This window comes from Macaca mulatta, chromosome 11, assembly GCF_049350105.2.
Source record: "Macaca mulatta isolate MMU2019108-1 chromosome 11, T2T-MMU8v2.0, whole genome shotgun sequence".
Classification (NCBI taxonomy): domain Eukaryota; kingdom Metazoa; phylum Chordata; class Mammalia; order Primates; family Cercopithecidae; genus Macaca; species Macaca mulatta.
In genome coordinates, this window is record NC_133416.1 from 112,229,964 (window position 1) to 112,253,107 (window position 23,144).

The window sequence follows — 23,144 nt, forward strand, 5'->3', positions numbered from 1 at the left end:
TGTTACGTGTTTTTTCACCAATTAAAAAATAAATTTAATAAAAAAGGATAAAGAGGAGGGCAGCCTAATGTTATGCTCTTTATGCCCGAATTTGGCGAAATCGAGCCAGCTCTTTTTTCCTATGACAGAGTCTGAACCTTACTTTATCCCAGGGATAGGAATGGCCCCAGCTCCCGCGCAGCCTCCGGGCTGCACCACGCTCACCCCGGAGTCTCTCTCCGCTCCTTACTCCGCCCACCGCAGTTTCCTCCAATCGTGGCCCTCGCCCCGCCCCCTTACCCGAGCCTCTTTCCTGCATCCGGGCCTGAGAGGGCAGGCTTGAGGGAAGCATGGAGGTCCATGGCAAGCCCCAGGGTAGCGCGAGTTGCTTGTCGCCCACCCGGGACTCCTCTAGAGTCCCAGTGTCCAAGGAGCTGCTGACGGCGGGAAGCGACGGCCGCGGAGGTGACGGACGGGTGACAGAGGCATGGGCCGCACACATGCGGCGGAGGCGGCGCGGCCGGTGCAGCCCGGGGCCTGTGGCTCCCTGTCCGTGCTCCGTACCCTCGAGGGGAGCCCCGGGGACTGCTGCGGGATTCCGGCGTGCTTTGCTGGCGGCAGGGGTGGGGGCTTTGGGGCGGGCACCCGGCTGCGGGCCCCGAACAGTTTCCCCAGCTAGTGGTTCCTATTCTACAAGGTAGTGAGCGCCCACCCTGCCAGGCGCCGCTGCTAGGCACCTCCCCTGCACTGAAAGCTGGGACGCTCTCGAACTCTTTTGGAGAAGGGAGGGCTTTTGGTCTGGCTGCCTGGGTCAGAGCAGTTGGCTGGTAGGGGGAAGCGGAGTAATATTATGCTAACAGTCTCTTCCTCCTTCACACCCACACCGACCACCCCTTAGTGTTGCTGTTTTGTACAGGAAGACATGCATCCGGGAAATCCACACAGCATTTCAGACACTATAGGTAGAATTTAAAAGCATGAATTCGAATCCCAGCTCCACTAGTAATTAACTGGTGGGACTTATTTTCATTCCCTACGCCTCAGTTTTTGCATTTGGAAAATGGTGGTAGTAGTAATGCCAGTAGAATTTTTGTAAGGAGGAGAATGCGTAAAAAGGCTTGGGCATGTTGTCAGTAAATACTAGCTTGAAGAAGGGTTTTATGAGAACCCAGAGATTCCGAAGGAAGTATAATAATGATAACCAAAGCTTATGTAGTCCTTACTATGTATGCCCCAGGAACTAACTCATCTACTCGTCACAACAACCCTTTGCAGAAACTCTGTTATCTCTGTTTCATAGTTGAGGAACCTGAGACATGATTTATCATACAGGTAATTTACTTTCTGGAGATCATGTGGCTAGAAAATAGCAAAACTGGGATTTGAATTCAAGTAGTCTGGCTCTAGAGTCTGTGCTCTCATCTCGAATCCAGTAGGCTTTCAGTAGTAGGCATTCAATGGATGTTTGTTGCGCTCTGCTTTGCTGATTTGTTTTTTAACCAGAGAGTTAAGGGATTTTCCGGGTATTAGAAATAGGGTGTGCAAAGCCTTGAGTTTCGTAAGTTCCCCTCTTGGAACTCTGATGGGGTAGAGAGTTGGGATGATTCAAGTGTGAGAGATGAGGGTGAAAAGGTAGAGTGGGTAACAAAATCGCCAAAAGGCTGTTTTTCTTGGGTTGAACATCTTCAGAGAAGGGAAAATACCAGGCAAGCGTGTTTTACTAATGAAGAAACAAATGCTTTGAGATCAGGTGAGTGGCCCAGTGTTACACAACTAGTCACCATTTCTGGCTTCACTTAACCATTGTTATGCTCTGTACTGCTTCCTCCATTCTGTCATTGCAGACCCACGTTTGTCTACTGATGAATTTCTGATCCAGAAAAGTGCAGATTAATGTGCATTTATTACCTGGCATTGGTGTTAGAGGTGAATGAGACAGGCTAGATGTAAGAAAGGAGAGGTGTCTGTACATAAAGAATTAAAATGTTGTAATGGAGCTTGGAGTGCTGCTTTAAAAAAAAATCTTGGGGTGTGTGAACAGTCAAGACTTAAAGACTGGTCATGTGAGAGGCTTACTGGTGGGCCTTTGCTTTTTTGTGCAGTAGTAAATTAAGGGTGTTTGTGTGTCTGTATTTTCAGGTGTATGGGACAGGTTACTCATCAACTCCCAAAATAAGTCCAGGAAGACCTCCTCTCTTCAAACAGTTCGGATAGAAAGGAGTCCCTGTAAGTACCTCTTCTCCTCTCTCACGCTCTCTAATGCTGAGTTTTGTCTAATTAAGCTGTTATTTGTTGGGACGGTCTCTGCCTTTATGGTCAGGTATCAAACCACAGATAGTCCAGTGGAACAAGTCTTACTTGGGATTTACATGATAAAGTCGGTACACAGGATAGAATTTCTTACATTATTTCTCTACCTTAAGAGGGTAGCTTTTTTGTGAAAAACTGCTTGTTGGATGAATTTTGGGAAGTCAAAAACAATTGTTAATCTCCATGGCAAATTTTTTTAGAGGTTACTGAGCTTCAAACTTAATATATATGGATGGAAAACCACAACCACATCCCATTGAATTGGACACAATTATTTAAATGATAAATATTACTTAGAATACAGCATAATGGCCAATTCTCTTTATTAATTATTCTGTATGTTGCTGTACTGCACATTCGTAAGTATGTCCCACACTCAGACTTTAAGTATTACATGAATGCCCTCTCTGTAATTCACTCTTAATGTTAAAAAAAAAAAAGGCAAAAATTCAATAAAAACAATGTAAATAAGCATGAAGGTTATCACATCAATAAACTAAGAAATCATGAGTACTCTGAAAGGAAAATTTAACTAGCATTATTACTGTAGCACTAAATCTACAATAGCTAAAATGACGACATGGTGGCTGTCCATCCAAAAACCGGTTTTTGTGGACATAGGTTTTTGTTTTGAGGGGTTCCTTACCTAGGAGTGGAATTGCAGGTATATGGAAGGTGTGAATTTTTTTTTTTTACGAAGAAGAAATTGCCATTGTGCATTTCCACCAGCAAGGTATGAGAGTTTAGTCGCTGCATATCCTCACCAAAATGTGGTGTGGCCTTTTTAATTTTAACTAGTCTAGTGTGGATATAGTGGTATCACGTTGTGATCTTAATTTGTTTATAATGGCTAATAATGTTGAGCATCTTTCCGTGTATCACTGTTTGTATGTCTTTGGTAAACGGCCTGTTCAGCACATTTAAATCTTCAGCACATTTAAAAAATCAGGTTTCTCATTGTAAACATCATTCTTGATAGTGCAGCTCCGTTGGTGATAGACTTACCAGCCCTGTGTGTCTGAGAAAGTCTTTATTTTGCTTTCAGTTTTTGGAAGATGCTTTAATGGATTTAGAATTCTAGGTTGACAGTGTGGGTTTTTGCTTTTTCTTTTTTCTCCAGTACTTTGAAGACGTCACTACACTTTCTTTTCAGTAGCATTGTTTCTGATGCCTGTGTCTACTGTCAATTTGTGTCATGAATATGGTGTTTCTTTTCTTCTCTGGCTGCCTTTAAGATTGTCTTCATTACTGGTTTTTACTGATTTTATGGTGATGTGCCCTTTGTAGTTTTCTTTGTGAGTCTTGAGCTTGGGTTTGTTGAACTTACTGGATCTATGAATTTATAATTTTTATCAAATTTGGGAAATTTTTACGGATGTTATTGCTTGCTCCTGTCTTGCCTCTCCTGAAGGGACTCCAGTTACACCTAATTTTGACAGTTGGGGTTGTCCCACGGCTCATTCATTGTTTGTTTGGGTCTTATGTTTTGTGCGTTTCAATTTGGATAGCTTCTATTGCTGATTTCCTTGAGTTCACTATTCTTCTATATTGTCTAATCTGCTGTTAATTCTGTCAAATGTATTTTTTCAAGGTAGATACAGTTTCCATCTCTAGAAGTTTGAGACTGTTTATATCTTTTGTTTCTTTCCTTGTGTTTGTGCTTTTCTTTTCTTCCTTGAACATACAAAGTATATTTATAAGAGCTGTTTTAACATTCTTGTTGCTGATTCTATTGTCTGCGTCACTTCTGAATCTTTATTTTTTTCCCTACTCTTTATGGATTATGTTTTCCTGTTTATTTGCATGTTTGCTAATTTTTTATTAGATGCTGGACATTTTTAATATTACGGTGTCGTGTGTTGGATATTATTTAATTTAGAAGAACTACGACTGGACTAGCCTCAGCGTTCAGCATATACTCTCCTAGAGTACCATGGAATTATTTGGCTTCTGAGGATCAGGGTTCAGACCACACATTTTGGTACTTGTTTTGCTCTACTTGATTCATTAGTTGGAAACAAAAGCGGGACCAGGTTTTCTGTCTGTAGCAATAGATTTAAATCTGAGGACAGAAAAATACCTTTTATTTGTATTAGTAATTTCTCTTTCTGTATATCCGAAGGGGAATGAGAGCTAACATTCCCTATTGTGTAGGGCTTTATTTGTGTACATGCTCTTAGGGAGTCCTTCCAGCACCTTATTTTACAAATAGAGGTCGTCTACTTGACCTTGGCCCCTATTTTCTTTTCTTCTTCCTTACGCTGGACATTTTAGTCATCTGTTATGTAGCCATAACAGTTACGTAAGTTCTGAGAGCTTGTTATATGCATGATTATGTGCTGGGCCTCTTTTGAGAGAGAAAATAAATATTCTTGTTTGTTGACTGCTCTGTATTTGGCATAGTGACTGACAGTTATCACTCCCTTTTTATAGATTAGTACATTGAGGTTTCAAGTGGTAAAATTAAATGTATTAATTAGGATTCTTAGTTGCAAATGGCTAAAATCCAGCTCAGATTGCCTTAAGCAGAAAAAGAAATTATGTTGGCTCTTTTTATTGGGGGAAAAAATACTCCAGGTGCAGTAATTTCAGGTGCGTCTGGATCCAGGTGCTCAGTGTTCTCAGAGGTCAGCCACTCTGTCTCTTAGTCCTGCTTTCCTAGGCATTGGGCTAATCTAGAGCATACTCTTCCCCCACGTGTGGCGAGTTGCCAGTTTATCAGCAGCTTCAGCCTTATATTCAGCCAACTCAGTCATTCACTCAGAAAGATTTCTCTCTCAACAGTTCAACAAAAGGTCCCGAGTAATCTCTTATTGGCCTGACTAGAGCAGCGTGTCACTGTGATACCACTAAAGCACAGTACAGTGGCCAAGGATGTGGAGGATGTAGGCATGGGGTGAGGGGCAAGAGTGACTAAGAGTGACACCAGCTTAAAAGGAAAGCAAGGGTTATATTATCAGAAGAAGGGGAACAGATGTTGGGTAGGCAGAAATAATCACTACTTAATTAACTGGCCCAGGGTAATTCAGATAGAGGTAAAACTAGGATTCTGTATATACCTAGTCAGTCTTACCCTAAAGCCTCAGAACCTGGTGCTCTTAACTGTTAAGTCACACTGCCTCCCTATTTAGTTACTATTCGTTGAATGCTAGCCTTCTAGGAGTTTACAGTCCTGGGGATATATGAGAAACAAAACATTTGAGAAACAATTAATTGCGGGATTGTGTAGTCCTACTGCTTTATTCAGAAGAGGATGGAGGGTTTTTAAATGAAGGGAACTAAAAGATATGTAATTATGATTGCTATTATTAATACTCAATTCAGAAGTGTTTATAGGAAATCCTAGGTTTCAGAATTTACTAGCATAAATGTTGATATGCTGTATTTACTTTCCACAGTATTGGACCAGGTGCAGACCTTTCTCCCGCAGATGGCACGGGCAAATGAAAAGCTAAGAAAAGAAATGGCAGCTGCGCCACCTGGTCGTTTCAATATTGAAAACATTGATGGGCCTCATGGTAAAGTTATACAAATGGTAACTATGCTTTGTTTTCATATGGTGAAATTACTAGTCTACTTGTCACCTAAGAAGAAGAGAACTTTTCCATTTTATTTTCAAGTTTTCATTGTCCTGGTGTTAACTCATGTTTCCAATGTTGTATAGGTACATAGTCATTTTATGATTTAGTCATATGATGTCACAGGAAGGTTTTTTTTTCCTAAGTCAAATGCTATATTTGTTATTCTGAAGCATTAATCTACTCAATGTCCTAACTGGATTTTTTTTTTCTGTCCAAGCCCCAAAAGAGGTGATCATAGTCTGATTTATTGAGTATGCAAAAATAAATGATGTGTAGAAGAGAGCAATTGATTACATAAGCTATGTGTAAAAATGTTCTCTCAGTTTATACTCATGTCTTGTTTCTGCACTGGAATTCCCTTTATAATATCTGTGTCTGGACAGAGCTGAGACAATTGTTAATAATATCTAATTCATTAGCCAGTCTGGTCAGCTCTCCCTCCAGAATATATCCCAAATCTAACCACTTTGTACAACCTCTGCTGTTCCTTTGGACCTTTGTTGGCCCAGGTAATTATGGTCTCTCCTTTGGAGTATTGCAGCAATTTCTTAACAGGTTTTCCTGCGTTCACTGTTTCTTCCCTGGGGTCTGTTCTTCACACAGTTTGGGACCTGGGGGCTTCCCATCACGTTTCAAATAAATTAAGTCCTTCAAGGGGCCCATATGATCCTGCCTGCAGTTCTCTTATCTCAGAGGTTCCCAACCCCCAGGCTGTGGACTGGTGCTGGTCTGTGGCCTGCTAGGAAGCAGGTCGCACAGCAGAAGGTGAGCAGTGGGTGAGCGCGCATTACCACCTGAGTTCTGCCTCCTGTCAGATCAGCAGCGGCATTAGATTCTCATAGGAGCACGAACCCTATTATGAACTGTGCATGTAAGGGATCTAGGTTGTGTGCTCCTTGTGAGATTCTAATGCCTGATGATCTGAGGTAGAACAGTTTCATTCCAAAAACATCCCTGCCAAGGTCTGTGGAAGAATTTTCCACAAAACCGGTCCCTGGTGTCAAAGAGGTTGGGCACTGCTGCTCTGTCTGACCTTATCATTTACTACACAGTCCTCATCATTTACTGCCCTCCAGCACCAGTCTCACTGTGCCTGATCTTCTCCCCCATGGTTTTCTCAGGTAGAATGCTTTTCCCTAGATTTCTCCATTTCGACTCCCTCTGTCTCTTTTCAGTTGTCACCTGATCGAGAGGTCTTCCCCGATAGCTCTATTATTATTTTATCTTGCTTTATTTTTCCATATTTTCACAATCCTACATTATGCTTTATATGTATTTGTTTATTGCCTTTCTTTCGCCTCTGGAACAAGAGTCAACAAATGTTTCTGTAAGAGGCCAGATAGTAAATACATTAAGTTCTGTGGGGCTTACTGTCAACTCTGCTGTCATAGTGTGAAAGCAGCCATTGACAATACATACATGAATAAGCAAGGGGAAAACATTTTATTGGGGAAAAAAACCTCCAGGGGTGGTGATTTCAGGTGCACCTGGATCCAGGTGCTCAGTGTCCTCAGAGGTCAGCCGCTCTGTCTTTTGGTTCTGCTTCCTAGTGTTGGCCTAATCTAGAGCATGCTCCTCCCCCACCTGTGGCAGTTTGCCAGTTTATCAGCAGCTTCAGCCTTAGATTCAGCAACTCAGAAAGATTTCTCTCTCAACAGTTCCAACGGAAGGCCCCGAGTGATCTCTTACTGGCTCAGTTAGAGTAGTGTGTCACTGTGTATGGGTGCTGAAATGAGAATTTCATACAATTTTCACCTTTCGTGAATAGCAGTATTTTAATTTCTTCCCCTCAACCACTTAAAAATAGAAAAAACTTTCCTACTTTGTGAGCTGAACAAAAATAGGCAGTGGGCAGGATTTGGCCTGCAGGTTTTAATTTACGGGTCTCTGCCTGAAAATACAAATTTCACCAAAGCGAGAGGTTTGTTTTGATTTTTTTGTTGTTGTTGAGTCTCTGGTACCTAGTGTAGTGCCTAACTCATGTTAGTATTTGCAGAATGAATGTTGTTGAATGTGTTTAAGGTATATAGAATTAGGCCATAGCAGATGTTTTAGACACTTATTGTAAATTTAAATCATCATTATGGCAGACCCTGACAACTAAAAGTATAAAAGAGCCATGTTGTATTAAAAACGTTTCTTATCCTTGTGGCCTGGTGTGCTGTCTCACACCTGTAATTGCAGCACTTTGGGAGGGCAAGGCAGTGGATCATTTGAGGTCAAGAGTTCAAGACCAACCTGGCCAACAGGGTGAAATCCCATCTCTATTAAAAATATAAAAATTAACTGGATGTGGTGGGGCACACCTGTAGTCCTAGCTACTTAGGAGACTGAAAGGTGCAAGAATCACTTAAGCCCAGGATGTGGAGGTGGCAGTGAGCTGAGATCACGCCACTGCGCTCCAGTCTGGGCAGCAGAGCAAAACTGTCTCAAAAAAAATTCTTATCCTTTATGTTTCAGTATTTTTGCTGAGTATTGGTTATTCTCAATATTGTTTTATTATGACTTTTTAAGGAATTGCTCTGAAATAGATTTCCTGCCCACTACTTTTTGCAGGATGTGGCTTTGTTTGAGATGAATCAGTCGGATTCAAAAGAAGCGGACAGTTCAGAAGAGAGTTCACAAGACAGTTCAGAGAACAGTTCAGAATCAGAGGACGAAGATGACAGCATCACATCTGAAGTCACCATAGATAACATTAAGCTTCCCAATTCTGAAGGTAGAAAAGGCAAGATTGAAGTTTTGGACAGTCCAGCAAGTAAAAAAAAGAAATAGTCAAATAAATTATCTGAAAAGAAACAGGTGACATATGTCTGCAAATTCTGTGAAAAAGAATGATTCACTGACTTTTGCTTTTCAGGCACCTATAGTGCTTTTATGTGTTAAAAACTTCAGACAAATTAAATTTGACAGTTTATTTGATCAAAGAATGATTCATGAGTTAGGTAGCATTGTAAACTGAAAGGGGTTCAGAGACCTCCACTCTACAGCATGGAAAGTGTGCTTTTATCAGCTGAACACAGAAGTAGAGTACAGAAATAACTTGATGGGTTACAGCTAGGTGTTTGCCTAAATAAGGCAAAGAGGAGACTTAAGGCTGCCCGATGTCCCATAGGTATGATCTGATCTAAGGAGACCTAAGGCTGCCTCGTCTGATGGGCTGAGGCTTGGCTGTTTGTGATTGGCTGAACTTGGCTATTTGCTATAAAAATACACTCCTGAGTTAGGTTTTGGTGTGTTCATGATTGCGGTTAGTAATGGCCTCCTGCTTATTTAACAGTTTCCTTTTTATCAGTCTCTGGATCTTGAAGAGATTGACCAAAACCTTAGGCATTGATGCCACTCTCCATCACCATTATAATGGACTTGTTTGGTCTCAGGATGGAATTCACAAGTCATGATGTCAGGTCAGTAATACCATTTAGCACATAATGGATGGCTGTATAAAAGTGCTTAAGACTCTTGAGAGGGTATCGCACACCAAAGAGACTATTACGATGACTTTCAGGAGAATAATACCAAGAAACTGAAGTGTACTGCTTGACAGGAGCGCCTATGAACCATACTCATCAAAATCAAACAAGTCAAAGTTCAGGCAATATAGACGGTTCACAGTATTTGAGAACAGTTAATCATGGTATTTGTTTGGGAAGTGATGGGGATTAAGGACTGTGGTTGCTGTAAATGGTCTTATTTAAAGAGGTAGCCGTTTTTTGTCATTAGCCTTATAACAAAAGTCATAGGAATCTGGAGACCCCCTGGAAGAAACATAAAGATTAGAAAACCTTGGAAAAGCCCAGCTTGTCATCCACCATTTGGGATGCCTGCAAACTTACTGTTAGCTCTTCCTGCAAACATCATATGTTCTGTTCCCTTGAGAAATGTATTTCATGCATATGGTGGCAGTGTCCAAAGAAACAACAGTATCAGTTACATTATTGTATTGAATTTTCCGTAGTAGCAAAATCTGGAAAAATAGGTACAACATTCGGTTTTGTTTAGCACCACACATAACTCCCAACATGAGCAAAGAGGAGATCTAAGGCTGCATGATATCCCATTAAGTGCTTTTGTTAAATACTTTCAGAGGGTGACTTCTACCCCAGGAGGTCTGGTTGGCCGTAAAATAAGATTTTTCCCTATCTGTGCATTAGTTTTAAATTCCATATGACTAGCACCCAACCACCACAAAGAGTGAGTCCCCAGGAGCCCCACTGCAGTCTTTCCTCAGTGGAAACTAGCTTATCTTTTTTTTTTTTTTTTTTTTTTTAAGATGGAATCTTGCTCTGTCGCCCAGGCTGGAGTGCAGTGGCGCAATCTTGGCTCACTGCAAGCTCTGCCTCCCAGGTTCACGCCAGTCTCCTGCCTCAGCCTCCTGAGTAGCTGGGACTACAGGTGCCCGCCACCATGCGCAGCTAATTTTTTTTTTTTTTTTTCCGTATTTTTAGTAGAGACGGGGTTTCACCGTGTTAGCCAGGATGGTCTCAATCTCCTGACCTCGTGATCCACCTGCCTCGGCCTCCCAAAGTGCTGGGATTAGAGGCATGAGCCACTGCCCCTGGCTGGAAACTAGCTTATCTTTATTTTCATCTATTCCAAGGTTGGTGCTAATTTCAATTGCTAAGCATTTTAGACTCTGATAATAGGAGGTATTTATGGGGACTTTCGGGGAAGCTATTTGGAAGGCAGGATTGAACCATGCCAAACAGTAAGATCCTAACCAGTGGGGAGCAAAATGGAGTAAGCATATTTTCTGTAGACCAATACAGGCAGACCCTCTGAGACTGGAAAAGAGGGCTACCTAGTAGTAATTGAGCATGAGTCAGTTCAGTTCATCCACTGGTACATCTGTATAGTTCCTGAACAAGGTCTAGAAGGAAACTTACTTTTTTATAGTTCCTCTCCTTTTAAAAAAATATTCTACATTTTATTATTTTCTTTTTTTTTTTTTAACTTTCAGGTTCAGAGGTACATGTGGAGGTTTGTTATATAGACAAATTGTGTATTGTGGGGGTTTGGTGTACAGATTATTTCGTCACCTGGTGATAAGCATAGTGCCCAATAGGTAATTTTAAATCTGCACCCTCCTCCCACCCTCCATCCTCAAGTGGGCCCTGGTGTCTGTTCCCTTCTTTGCGTCCATGTGTACTCAATGTTTAGCTCCCACTAATAAATGAGAACATGTGGTATTTTTCTGTTCCTGTGTTGGTTGCTTAGGTCCTGATTATCTTTTTTAGTTTTCTGCCTTGAAGATCTGCCTGATATTGTCAGTGGGTCTCCCAGTATTATCTAAATCTCTTTGTAGGTCTCTGAATGCTTGCTTTATGAATCTGGGTGCTTCTGTGTTGGGTGCATATATGTTTAGGATAGTTAGGTCTTGTTGAATTAAGCCCTTTACCATTATGTAATGCCCTTCTTCGTCTTTTTTTTTTTCTTTGTAAAATATATTTTGTCTGAAATTAAAATAGCGACCCCTGCCTTTTTCTTTTGGTTTGGTTGGTAGATTTTCTCCATCCCTTTACTTTGAGCCTCTGGGTGGCATTGCACGTGAGGTGGATCTCTTGAAGATAGCCTACCATTGGGTTTTACTTCTTTATTCAACTTGCCACACTGTTTCTTTTGATTGGGGCATGTAGCCCATTTACATTCAAGGTTAGTATTGATAAGTGTGGATTTGATCCTGTCATATTGTTAACTGGTTACTGTGCAGACTTGTCAGTGTGGTTGCTTTATAGTGTTACTAATCTGTGTACTTAAGTGTGTCTTTGTAGTGGCTGGTAACCCAGTCTTTCCTTCTTATAGTTAGCACTCCCTTCCAAAACTCTTGTAAGGCAGGTCTGATGTTAACAAATTCCCTTAGCATTTGCCTGTCTGAAAAGGATCTTATTTCTCTTTTGCTTATGAAGCTTAGTTTGGTCAGATATGAATTCTTGGTTGAAAATTATTTTCTTTAAGAATGCTACTATAGGCCCCTGATCTCTTCTGGCTTGTAGAGTTTCTGCTGACAGTTCTGCTGTTAGTCTGATGGGGTTCCCTTTGTAGGTAACTTGTCCCTTCTCTCTTGCTGCTTTTAGCATTTTTTCTTTCATTTCCACCTTGGAGGATCTGATGACTATGTGTTTTGGGTTGATCTACTTGTATAGTATTTCACAAGGGTTTTCTGCATTTCTTGAATTTGAATGTTGGCCTCTCTAGCAAGGTTGGGGAAATTTTCATCGGTGATATCCTGAAATATGTTTTCAAAGTTGCTTGGTTTCTCTCCCTTTCAGTCACAGCAGTGAGTCATAGATCGGGTCTCTTTACATAATCCCATATTTCTCGGAAGTTTTGTCCATCTTCTTTATTGTTTTTTTTCTCCAAGTTATTTCAGAGAGCCAGTCTTCAAGCTCTGAGATTCTTTCCTCAGCTTGGTCAATTCTGCTGTTAATACTTGTGATTGCATTATGCAATTCTTTTAGTGTGTTTTTCAACTCTATCAGATCAGTTTGGTTCTTTCTTATAATGGCCATTTTGTTTATCAGCTTCTGTATTGTTTTATTGTAACCCTTAGATTCCACAGATTGCGTTTTGACTTTATCCTGTATGTTGATGATCTTCATTCCTGTCTGTATTCTGAATTTTATTTCTGCCATTTCAGCCATCTCAGCCTGATTAAGAACCATTGCTGGGGAACTACTGTAGTTGTTTGGAGGTAAGAAGACACTAGTGCTTTTGAGTTGTCAGTTTTTGCACTGGTTCTTTTTTATCTTTGTGGGCTCATGTGCCTGAAGTTGCTATCCTTTGGATGCTTTTTTTTTCTTTTATCCTACTTTATGTCCTTGTGTGTATGATTGTGGTATGAAGTGGGTTTAGCCAACTGATTTCATTTCTAGAAGGTTTTCAGGGGCCAAGGCTCAACTCAGGACTCCTAGACTATGTGCTGTAATTCTGCGGGGGGCTGATGTCAGGTCCCCGGCTTTGTTCTCTGGCCACTGGAGGTTAGGAACCTGCTCTGCTAGAGGGGCCAAGATATTTCTGGACCACTGATCAGAACACTTCAATGGGTGGTCCCAGCCAAAGTGCTTTGTATGGCAGTGGCAGTGGGATCTGTCCTTATATGCACGTGCCAGCAGTAGCAGTGGGGTGCGGTGCACACTCACCAGCTTCGGAGGGGTGCTGGCAGTTGCAAGGGTGCTGTTTTTGTGCAGGCTTTTGCAGTGGCTGTGGTGTTAGCATGGGGGTGGGGCGCTGCGGCCACTGCTAGATTGTGTGTGCCCTCTGTGCGTGGCAGTGGCCACTCAGGGTATGAGGGCAGGCCGCTGGTCTCCATGCATAGTTTCACACCACTGGCAGTGTTGACACAGAGGCAGGGTACTGGTGGCTGTGGGACTGGTGCCAAATGTGTGCACATTCTTGCTGGCAGCAGTGACTGCGCAGGGTGCAGGGCAGGTCCACTGGTCACTGTGCCTAGTTTTGCAACTGGTGGCTGTGTTGGTATCGGGGTGGGGTACTGGTGGTCTCTGTACCTGCAGATGCTCCAGTGGCAGTGGCAGCATGGTGGTCGGGTGCAGTGCACTCAAGCCAGCAGTAGTGGCATGGCCGAGTGCACTGGCAGGAAATTGAAAGCAAGGTCTGTGCACAGGTGCTGGGAAAGTGATTCGGGTATTGGCTGCATACGAGCACCTGCAGGCAAGCTGGCATGGGGGAGGCTGCAGTGGGAGGAGAGAGTGGGATCAGGTGGTCTGGTGCATGGTCTGTTGTGGGTGGGAGTGGTGCTGGAGTTCTCCGCCATTCAGGCACGATCTGCCAACTCAGGTTGGTGTAGGCCCCCAGGACCCATCCCACCTGGGCATCCAAGGCTGCACTGCAAGCAGGGACAGCCAGGCTGAGGCCCAGGAAGAGGCCAGGAAACTGAGGAGTGCTTAGTTCAGATTGGCCAGGTCTCATAGGAAAGACTGCCCTGCATTTTTTAGGTCTGATAGTTCCTCTAGGGTTGAAGTCTCTTAGGGGAGCAAGGTGAGTCATGGGTGATGGGCATCGCTGGCCATGATCCACTACAGATGCTCCTGCACCAAAGCCTCTGGGCTCGGCACCAGCTAGAGTTCTGCTCCTACCACTTCTCTAAGAAGCTCTCCCTGCAAGCTCAAGTGTTCATGGGGATCCTGGGGTCTCCTGCCAGATTCCAGAGGCCTGTGGTGAGAGTCACTTGCTGTTTGCCTGCTCAACTCACCCCATTTCCAGGAGTCGGGGGCCAGGAACGAGTCCTAGTGTGTGGTAGCCCCTTGCAGCGTTCCTCGTTCCTCCCTCTTCAGCCCAGCACCTGTGTCTTCCCTTCATCCACTCTCAATGCCCTCCCCCTGAAGATCTGCTACGAGTGCACCAGTGTTCCTGATATCCCAGGCCCTTGGTGGCAGGTGTTCCTTCTGGCAGCATCTAGCTGATCATCTTGCCTCTGACCTGTTCCCTTTGTAGCGTAAGTGTGCATAACCACATTTAGTGGAAAAGCACCTTACTATATTTAATCCAATGACATTATACAAATAATCACAAGTGCCCACATAGGTAGTCCCCAAGTCTTGAGTATGTGATGCCTGGAAGCATAATATACCTTTTGTAGGCATCGCTTGGTTTGATGTTCTTTATTTGATAGTGATTAGGTTGTTAATTGGAAAGGTTAGGATATTGCTTTCAGTGAGTGTAGGCAGGCAAATAGCAGTGACATTTAGAACATCAAGGATTGCTTTCTCTTCCTTTGGGGTTTCAGGGTAATTCTCTTTGGGAACTCAGAGAGGTGTTGGCATTAGTGGAACTGTTTCCTGGTTTTTACTCATTAGCCCACAAACCCAAATAGTTGCTCTGTTTTTTTTTTGCTAGAGCATGAGCCTTACCTAAAGCGGTCATAAATTATGGTCCTATGGATTTTCCTGTAAGAAAAAGGAAAGATTAAGGCAATAGGAAATAAGGGAAAAAGAAAAGGGACATAGTTTTCATGATGACAGAGAAGAGAACTCTTGATCCATGATCAAATTCTTACCATCCATACTGCAGCAAAAGTCTGGAGGCTCTGAACTTTTGCTGCAGTATGGGTGGTAAGAATTTGATATGGTCCCTTCCATAAGGGTTTGAGGGCAGTGTTTCACTTATGTTGTTTTCAGAAGACCCACTTTCCATGTTCCAGATTGTGAAAGATTTGGTTGTCCTCCATTGATAGATCATGAAAGGCTTTTTTTTTAACCTGGTGAAAATACACTTTGGCATAATACATTAAGGCCTTGCAGTATTTAGTCATGTCAGTTTATAGGAGCAGGAGATATATGAGGTTTTGTTATTAGGGGCATAGGTTTTTCAGTAGCTATTTCATAAGAAACTAATTTATTTTGTATTTTCTGTTGGAGTGGATCTAATTGCCCATAAAGCCAATGGTAATACCTTTGGACAAGGCAATTCAATCAATTCGGTTAACTTTACCAATTTCAGTTTAAAGTTTCATTTATTCTTTAGACCTTTCCAGAAGATTAAGGGTGTTAGGGATGATGGTAATACTATTGTGTTTGATGAACTGTTTTAGCTGTTTTATAACTTGTCCACTGAAACAGGTTGTTCTATTGCTGGAGAGTCCTCCAGGGAAGCCCCAGAAGGAACATACTTTCTAACAACTTCTTAGTTATCGTCATAGCATTGGCCTTCCTACATGATAAGGCTTCTATCTGACTAGAGAACACACAGACTTTTGTAAGAACATATTGTTATCCCATTAAAGGTGGCAATTGATGAAATCCATCTGTAAACATTCAAATGGCCCAGCAGGCAGTAGAAATGTACCACCTAAAATTTTGATTATCTTTCCAGGATTATGAGCTTGATAAACCAAACATTGGTTGTAAACCATTTAACAATTTTAGAATACTCATCCCACCAATATTTTTTCAGTTTCTGCCTTTAGAGAGCATAACAGTTCTGGTTCAGGAGACTGTAAGATTATTTGTCCCTCTGAAAGAGAATTTTATATGCCCTTTTGCCTTGGAGAGCAAGTCTTGCCCCAGCAGATTTACTGGGGCAGTATCACATAGTTAAAAAGTATGATTTTCTGTAAATGACACCGATGTCAGCTGGATGGCTTCCACTATGGGAACCTTTTGAACTTCATTTGAAACCCTACCACAGAAATGATGTTTCCACAGAGTACATGTTTTTACTCTGAGGGATGTATTAGCTTATTAAGGTAGAGTTTATGGTAGATGAAAGTGGCTCTAGTATCCACCAGAATTGTGTAAGATTTTTCATTTGTTTTAACTTTTGTTTTTCCATGTTTATTTAAAGGTATTATGGGGAGCAGTTTTCTGGAGAATTCCCTGGATGCTCATCAATGTTGATTATTATCTCTAGAGTTAAGACCTTGTGGACTCGCTCTGGTGGGGGGGAAATAGTATGGCCCAAAGGAAGGAGGCTTACTGGTATACCGACATAAGAGTGTGAAATCTCTTTTCCAGCATCCTAGTTGTTTGCAATGAAGGGCGACACCTTAGGGCAAATAATTTATTGGTCTAAGATCTCTTGGTTTTAGCTTGAAATAAGGGAGAGGAAGTCCCTTTGGTCTTGGTCTTTGTGATTATTGTAATTAGAGAGACAAGCTTTTTGACCTTTGGTCTTTTACTTACTCTAGAATTCTAGAGTTTAGCTAGGGCTATCAATTCAATCACATCTGTAACTTCTCATCCTGGTTTGTGTTTTTTATTCAGGTTACTAAGTTCAAGATGAGCCCCATTTACAAATAGAGCAGTTAATCCTGTTTCAGGCATTGCCAGAAGTATCCCTTGGTGTATTGGAACCTGGAATGTTTTGCAAATAGTCTTTCTGAATGGACCCTGTAATCTGAAACTGGTTCATTCTGTTTTTTGTCTATGAGATTGTACGATGGACCAATTAATTTTTTGTAGCAATATCTTAGGAATTGAATTTTAAAGGTTTTCGACAATTTTTCCAGCTCTCGTTGTCCCTACCCTTGATGAGGTTTTGGGGGAGTCTTTTTTTTATTTATTTATTTATTTATTTATTATTATTGTACTTTAAGTTGTAGGGTACATGTGCATAACGTGCAGGTTTGTTACATATGTATACTTGTGCCATGTTGGTGTGCTGCACCCATCAACTCATCATTTACATCAGGTATAACTCCCAATGCAATCCCTCCCCCCTCCCCCCTCCCCATGATAGGCCCCTGTGTGTGATGTTCCCCTTCCTGAGTCCAAGTGATCTCATTGTTCAGTTCCCACCTATGAGTGAGAACATGCGGTGTTTGGTTTTCTGTTCTTGTGATAGTTTGCTAAGAGTGATGGTTTCCAGCTGCATCCATGTCCCTACAAAGGACGCAAACTCATCCTTTTTGATGGCTGCATAGTATTCCATGGTGTATATGTGCCACATTTTCTTAATCCAATCTGTCACTGATGGACATTTGGGTTGATTCCAAGTCTTTGCTATTGTGAATAGTGCTGCAATAAACATACGTGTGCATGTGTCTTTATAGCAGCATAATTTATAATCCTTTGGGTATATACCCAGTAATGGGATGGCTGGGTCATATGGTACATCTAGTTCTAGATCCTTGAGGAATCGCCATACTGTTTTCCATAATGGTTGAACTAGTTTACAATCCCACCAACAGTGTAAAAGTGTTCCTATTTCTCCACATCCTCTCCAGCACCTGTTGTTTCCTGACTTTTTAATGATGGCCATTCTAACTGGTGTGAGATGGTATCTCATTGTGGTTTTGATTTGCATTTCTCTGATGGCCAGTGATGATGAGCATTTTTTCATGTGTCTGTTGGCTGTATGAATGTCTTCTTTTGAGAAATGTCTGTTCATATCCTTTGCCCACTTTTTGATGGAGTTGTTTGTTTTTTTCTTGTAAATTTGTTTGAGTTCTTTGTAGGTTCTGGATATTAGCCCTTTGTCAGATGAGTAGATTGCAAAAATTTTCTCCCATTCTGTAGGTTGCCTGTTCACTCTGATGGTAGTTTCTTTTGCTGTGCAGAAGCTCTTTAATTTAATGAGATCCCATTTGTCAATTTTGGCTTTTGCTGCCGTTGCTTTTGGTATTTTAGACATGAAGTCTTTGCCCATGCCTATGTCCTGAATGGTACTACCTAGGTTTTCCTCTAGGATTTTTATGGTATTAGGTCTAACATTTAAGTCTCTAATCCATCTTGAATTAATTTTCGTATAAGGAGTAAGGAAAGGATCCAGTTTCAGCTTTCTACTTATGGCTAGCCAATTTTCCCAGCACCATTTATTAAATAGGGAATCCTTTCCCCATTTCTTGTTTCTCTCAGGTTTGTCAAAGATCAGATGGCTGTAGATGTGTGGTATTATTTCTGAGGACTCTGTTCTGTTCCATTGGTCTATATCTCTGTTTTGGTACCAGTACCATGCTGTTTTGGTTACTGTAGCCTTGTAGTATAGTTTGAAGTCAGGTAGTGTGATGCCTCCAGCTTTGTTCTTTTGACTTAGGATTGTCTTGGAGATGCGGGCTCTTTTTTGGTTCCATATGAACTTTAAAGCAGTTTTTTCCAATTCTGTGAAGAAAGTCATTGGTAGCTTGATGGGGATGGCATTGAATCTATAAATTACCTTGGGCAGTATGGCCATTTTCACGATATTGATTCTTCCTATCCATGAGCATGGTATGTTCTTCCATTTGTTTGTGTCCTCTTTTATTTCACTGAGCAGTGGTTTGTAGTTCTCCTTGAAGAGGTCCTTTACATCCCTTGTAAGTTGGATTCCTAGGTATTTTATTCTCTTTGAAGCAATTGTGAATGGAAGTTCATTCCTGATTTGGCTCTCTGTTTGTCTGTTACTGGTGTATAAGAATGCTTGTGATTTTTGCACATTAATTTTGTATCCTGAGACTTTGCTGAAGTTGCTTATCAGCTTAAGGAGATTTTGGGCTGAGACAATGGGGTTTTCTAAATATACAATCATGTCATCTGCAAACAGGGACAGTTTGACTTCTTCTTTTCCTAACTGAATACCCTTGATTTCTTTCTCTTGCCTAATTGCCCTAGCCAGAACTTCCAACACTATGTTGAATAGGAGTGGTGAGAGAGGGCATCCCTGTCTTGTGCCAGTTTTCAAAGGGAATTTTTTCAGTTTTTGCCCATTCAGTATGATATTGGCTGTGGGTTTGTCATAAATAGCTGTTATTATTTTGAGGTACGTTCCATCAATACCGAATTTATTGAGCGTTTTTAGCATGAAGGGCTGTTGAATTTTGTCAAAAGCCTTTTCTGCATCTATTGAGATAATCATGTGGTTCTTGTCTTTGGTTCTGTTTATATGCTGGATTATGTTTATTGATTTGCGAATGTTGAACCAGCCTTGCATCCCAGGGATGAAGCCCACTTGATCATGGTGGATAAGCTTTTTGATGTGTTGCTGAATCCGGTTTGGCAGTATTTTATTGAGGATTTTTGCATCGATGTTCATCAGGGATATTGGTCTAAAATTCTCTTTTTTTGTTGTGTCTCTGCCAGGCTTTGGTATCAGGATGATGTTGGCCTCATAAAATGAGTTAGGGAGGATTCCCTCTTTTTCTATTGATTGGAATAGTTTCAGAAGGAATGGTACCAACTCCTCCTTGTACCTCTGGTAGAATTCAGCTGTGAATCCATCTGGTCCTGGACTTTTTTTGGTTGGTAGGCTATTAATTATTGCCTCAATTTCAGAGCCTGCTATTGGTCTATTCAGGGATTCACCTTCTTCCTGGTTTAGTCTTGGAAGAGTGTAAGTGTCCAGGAAATTATCCATTTCTTCTAGATTTTCCAGTTTATTTGCGTAGAGGTGTTTATAGTATTCTCTGATGGTAGTTTGTATTTCTGTGGGGTCGGTGGTGATATCCCCTTTATCATTTTTAATTGCGTCGATTTGATTCTTCTCTCTTTTCTTCTTTATTAGTCTGGCTAGTGGTCTGTCAATTTTGTTGATCTTTTCAAAAAACCAACTCCTGGATTCATTGATTTTTTGGAGAGTTTTTTGTGTCTCTATCTCCTTCAGTTCTGCTCTGATCTTAGTTATTTCTAGCCTTCTGCTAGCTTTCGAATGTGTTTGCTCTTGCTTCTCTAGTTCTTTTAATTGTGATGTTAGAGTGTCAATTTTAGATCTTTCCTGCTTTCTCTTGTGGGCATTTAGTGCTATAAATTTCCCTCTACACACTGCTTTAAATGTGTCCCAGAGATTCTGGTATGTTGTATCTTTGTTCTCATTGGTTTCAAAGAACATCTTTATTTCTGCCTTCATTTCGTTATGTACCCAGTAGTCATTCAGGAGCAGGTTGTTCAGTTTCCATGTAGTTGAGCGGTTTTGATTGAGTTTCTTAGTCCTGAGTTCTAGTTTGATTGCACTGTGGTCTGAGAGACAGTTTGTTATAATTTCTGTTCTTGTACATTTGCTGAGGAGTGCTTTACTTCCAATTACGTGGTCGATTTTGGAGTAAGTACGATGTGGTGCTGAGAAGAATGTATATTCTGTTGATTTGGGGTGGAGAGTTCTATAGATGTCTATTAGGTCTGCTTGCTGCAGAGATGAGTTCAATTCCTGGATATCCTTGTTAACTTTCTGTCTCGTTGATCTGTCTAATGTTGACAGTGGAGTGTTGAAGTCTCCCATTATTATTGTATGGGAGTCTAAGTCTCTTTGTAAGTCTCTAAGGACTTGCTTTATGAATCTGGGTGCTCCTGTATTGGGTGCATATATATTTAGGATAGTTAGCTCTTCCTGTTGAATTGATCCCTTTACCATTATGTAATGGCCTTCTTTGTCTCTTTTGATCTTTGATGGTTTAAAGTCTGTTTTATCAGAGACTAGTATTGCAACCTTGGGGGAGTCTTTAATATCCTCAGTAAGTTTTTCCCATTCTGTTGTCATACATTTTCAAGCTTTGCTGTGTCCCAGTATCATATGAATAAGTTGGTCGGGGAGTCCTGGCTTGTAAGCTCCTGTGAGAATTCTGAAATCTTCAGTACATTTTTGGGGGTTTTCCCCTGGGCTAGGGAAGTCTTTTACCATGTCTGGAAGCTTAATTTTTGACCATGGAGTAAAGGTGGTTATGACAGGCAGGCCTGGCTGATCAGAGAATCTCGTTTTGTAAGGCATTTGTCTAACTTGCTTTTTTTCATTATCTTTAGAGTGAAAGAGTAGTTGAGCAAAAAGGTTATTAGACTCAGAGTATTGAGGTAAGGATGGGTAAAGAGAAAGAACAAAACAGGTTTGAATCAGTCAAGTTAGTCTTTTTTTGTATCATCCTTAAGCTTCTTAAGCTTTTCATTTGCCTTCTCTAAGAACTCTTAGCTGCCTGTGTGTACCAATTTAAAAAATGCATCTCATTGCTTATGAAGCATTTTGGATTCTTTCTTTTGTAATGTGCCTTGCAAGTGAACAAGTTTATGTAGGTTAAAACTTTCCCACTGTGGGCCACTGGAATTCTAAATTATTTTTTGTAAGTTTCACTCATTTTTTAGAAAAGCAACATGCCCCGAGTCTGTAGTTCTTTTTTTTTTTTTGAGACGGAGTCTCGCTCTGTCACCCAGGCTGGAGTGCAGTGGCCGGATCTCAGCTCACTGCAAGCTCCGCCTCCCGGGTTCACGCCATTCTCCTGCCTCAGCCTCCCGAGTAGCTGGGACTACAGGCGCCTGCCACCTCGCCCGGCTAAGTTTTTGTATTTTTAGTAGAGACGGGGTTTCACTGTGTTACCCAGGATGGTCTCGACCTCCTGACCTCATGATCCGCCCGTCTCGGCCTCCCAAAGTGCTGGGATTACAGGCTTGAGCCACCGCGCCCGGCTGAGTCTGTAGTTCTTATACACAAAATTGGCTCTAGTTCCAGATGGAGGAGTTCTAGACTCCATGGATCCAGATGAACTCATGATTCCCTGTCTTCTTGTGACTTACCATAGGCCTTCTAGTGGACCCAGTCTCTGGACCCTGTTTGGTAAAAGAATTGTTCAAGTAAATTTGGAGAGCTCAAAACATAAATCTATGTAGCTGTAATCTGAAAGGGAAATCATGTACAACCTCCAGTTGCTGTGAGAGAGGAATGGATACAATGGGCTCAGCAAATACATTCATTTGGTCACTAGGGTCCTCCTGGGTGGTTGCTGGAAGTCACCTTTGGATCCCACTTCTGACACCAAACACTTAACTGTTAAAACCTCTAGACAAATTAAATTTAACAGTTTATTTTAGCAAAGAACAATTTTATGAATTAGCACTGAAAACTGAAAGGTTCAGAGTGTTCCACTCTGTGGCACGGAGAGTATGGTTTCATAAGTATAAATCAAACGTGGAAGTAAACTACAGAAATAGCTTGATTGGTTACAGCTAGGCATTTGCCTTATTTGTGCATGGTCTGATAACTTGACTGCCTATGATTGACTGAAGCTCAGCTGTTTCTCTCTGGCTTAAACCTAACTATTTGTTACAAAAGTATACTGCTAAGTTAGGTTTTGGTTTGTTTATTACTGAGTAAGATTGCAGTTTGTATATAGGAACTACAAGTACCAAGGGAGTCTCAGGCTAATAGCCTCCTGCTTATTTAATTTCACATGTGTAATATTGGATGTGTTTTGTTTCTCAGAGAAACCAGAGCTGGTTTTTAAAGAGTTGGAATATATAGCATTTGGATGTCTTCCCAGAGTAGAATGACCTTTACTCTCTTCTGAGGTAGAGTTTAGAAAGCTTAATTTTGTGCATGGTGATGAGTGAATTTGTTAGCATCTTTTTTCTTCAGCATGGATTTCAGAAACATCAATTTTGTTTTAAAGTAAAAATAAAGGCCAGGCGCGGTGGCTTATGCCTGTAATCCCAGCACTTTGGGAGGCTGAGGTGGGCAGATCACGAGGTCAGGAGTTTGAGACCAGCCTGGCCAACATGGTGAATCCCCATCTCTACTAAAAATACAAAAATTAGCTGGGCGTGGTGGCACATACCTGTAGTCCCAGCTACTTGGGAGGCTGAGACAGAAGAATCACTTGAACCCGGGAGGTGGAGGTTGCAGTGAGCCAAGCTCGCACCACTGCACTCCAGCCTGGGTGACAGAGCAAGACTCCATTTCAAAAAATAAATAAATAAGTAAAAATTACCAGTTTTGTTTTAAATGATCCCTTTGAATAAAATAACCTAGTTTTTTTAGGTTATTATGAAGTCAAACTTATTTGTCACCATCAAAATGGGTTTAATGAGGGAGAAATATGTGAAAAAGAAAAAAGATTTTACAAAAGAATTACTTATACAGTTGATCCTT

At 41.4% G+C, this 23,144-nt stretch overlaps 1 protein-coding gene and 1 long non-coding RNA gene across 4 annotated transcripts in view; both read left to right on the forward strand.

Moving 5' to 3' along the window:
* Positions 1-296: 296 nt before the first annotated feature.
* On the forward strand, positions 297-8,676 carry NOPCHAP1 (NOP protein chaperone 1). The gene is given in 4 exon segments (NM_001194107.2): positions 297-444; positions 2,119-2,205; positions 5,688-5,824; positions 8,427-8,676. Coding segments are annotated over 4 exon segments (558 nt in total). The 5' UTR covers positions 297-329; the 3' UTR covers positions 8,646-8,676.
* Positions 8,677-9,148: 472 nt separating this feature from the next.
* Positions 9,149-23,144, forward strand: part of LOC144333007 (uncharacterized) — a 61,159-nt gene continuing 47,163 nt past the window's right edge. Inside the window, exon 1 of one of the 3 annotated variants that reach the window (XR_013401299.1) lies at positions 9,149-9,277. This is a non-coding gene — a long non-coding RNA (uncharacterized LOC144333007). Of the gene's footprint in view, positions 9,278-10,311; positions 10,471-23,144 lie in introns of those variants that run through there. The other 2 variants (XR_013401301.1, XR_013401300.1) reach the window with 2 other exon arrangements.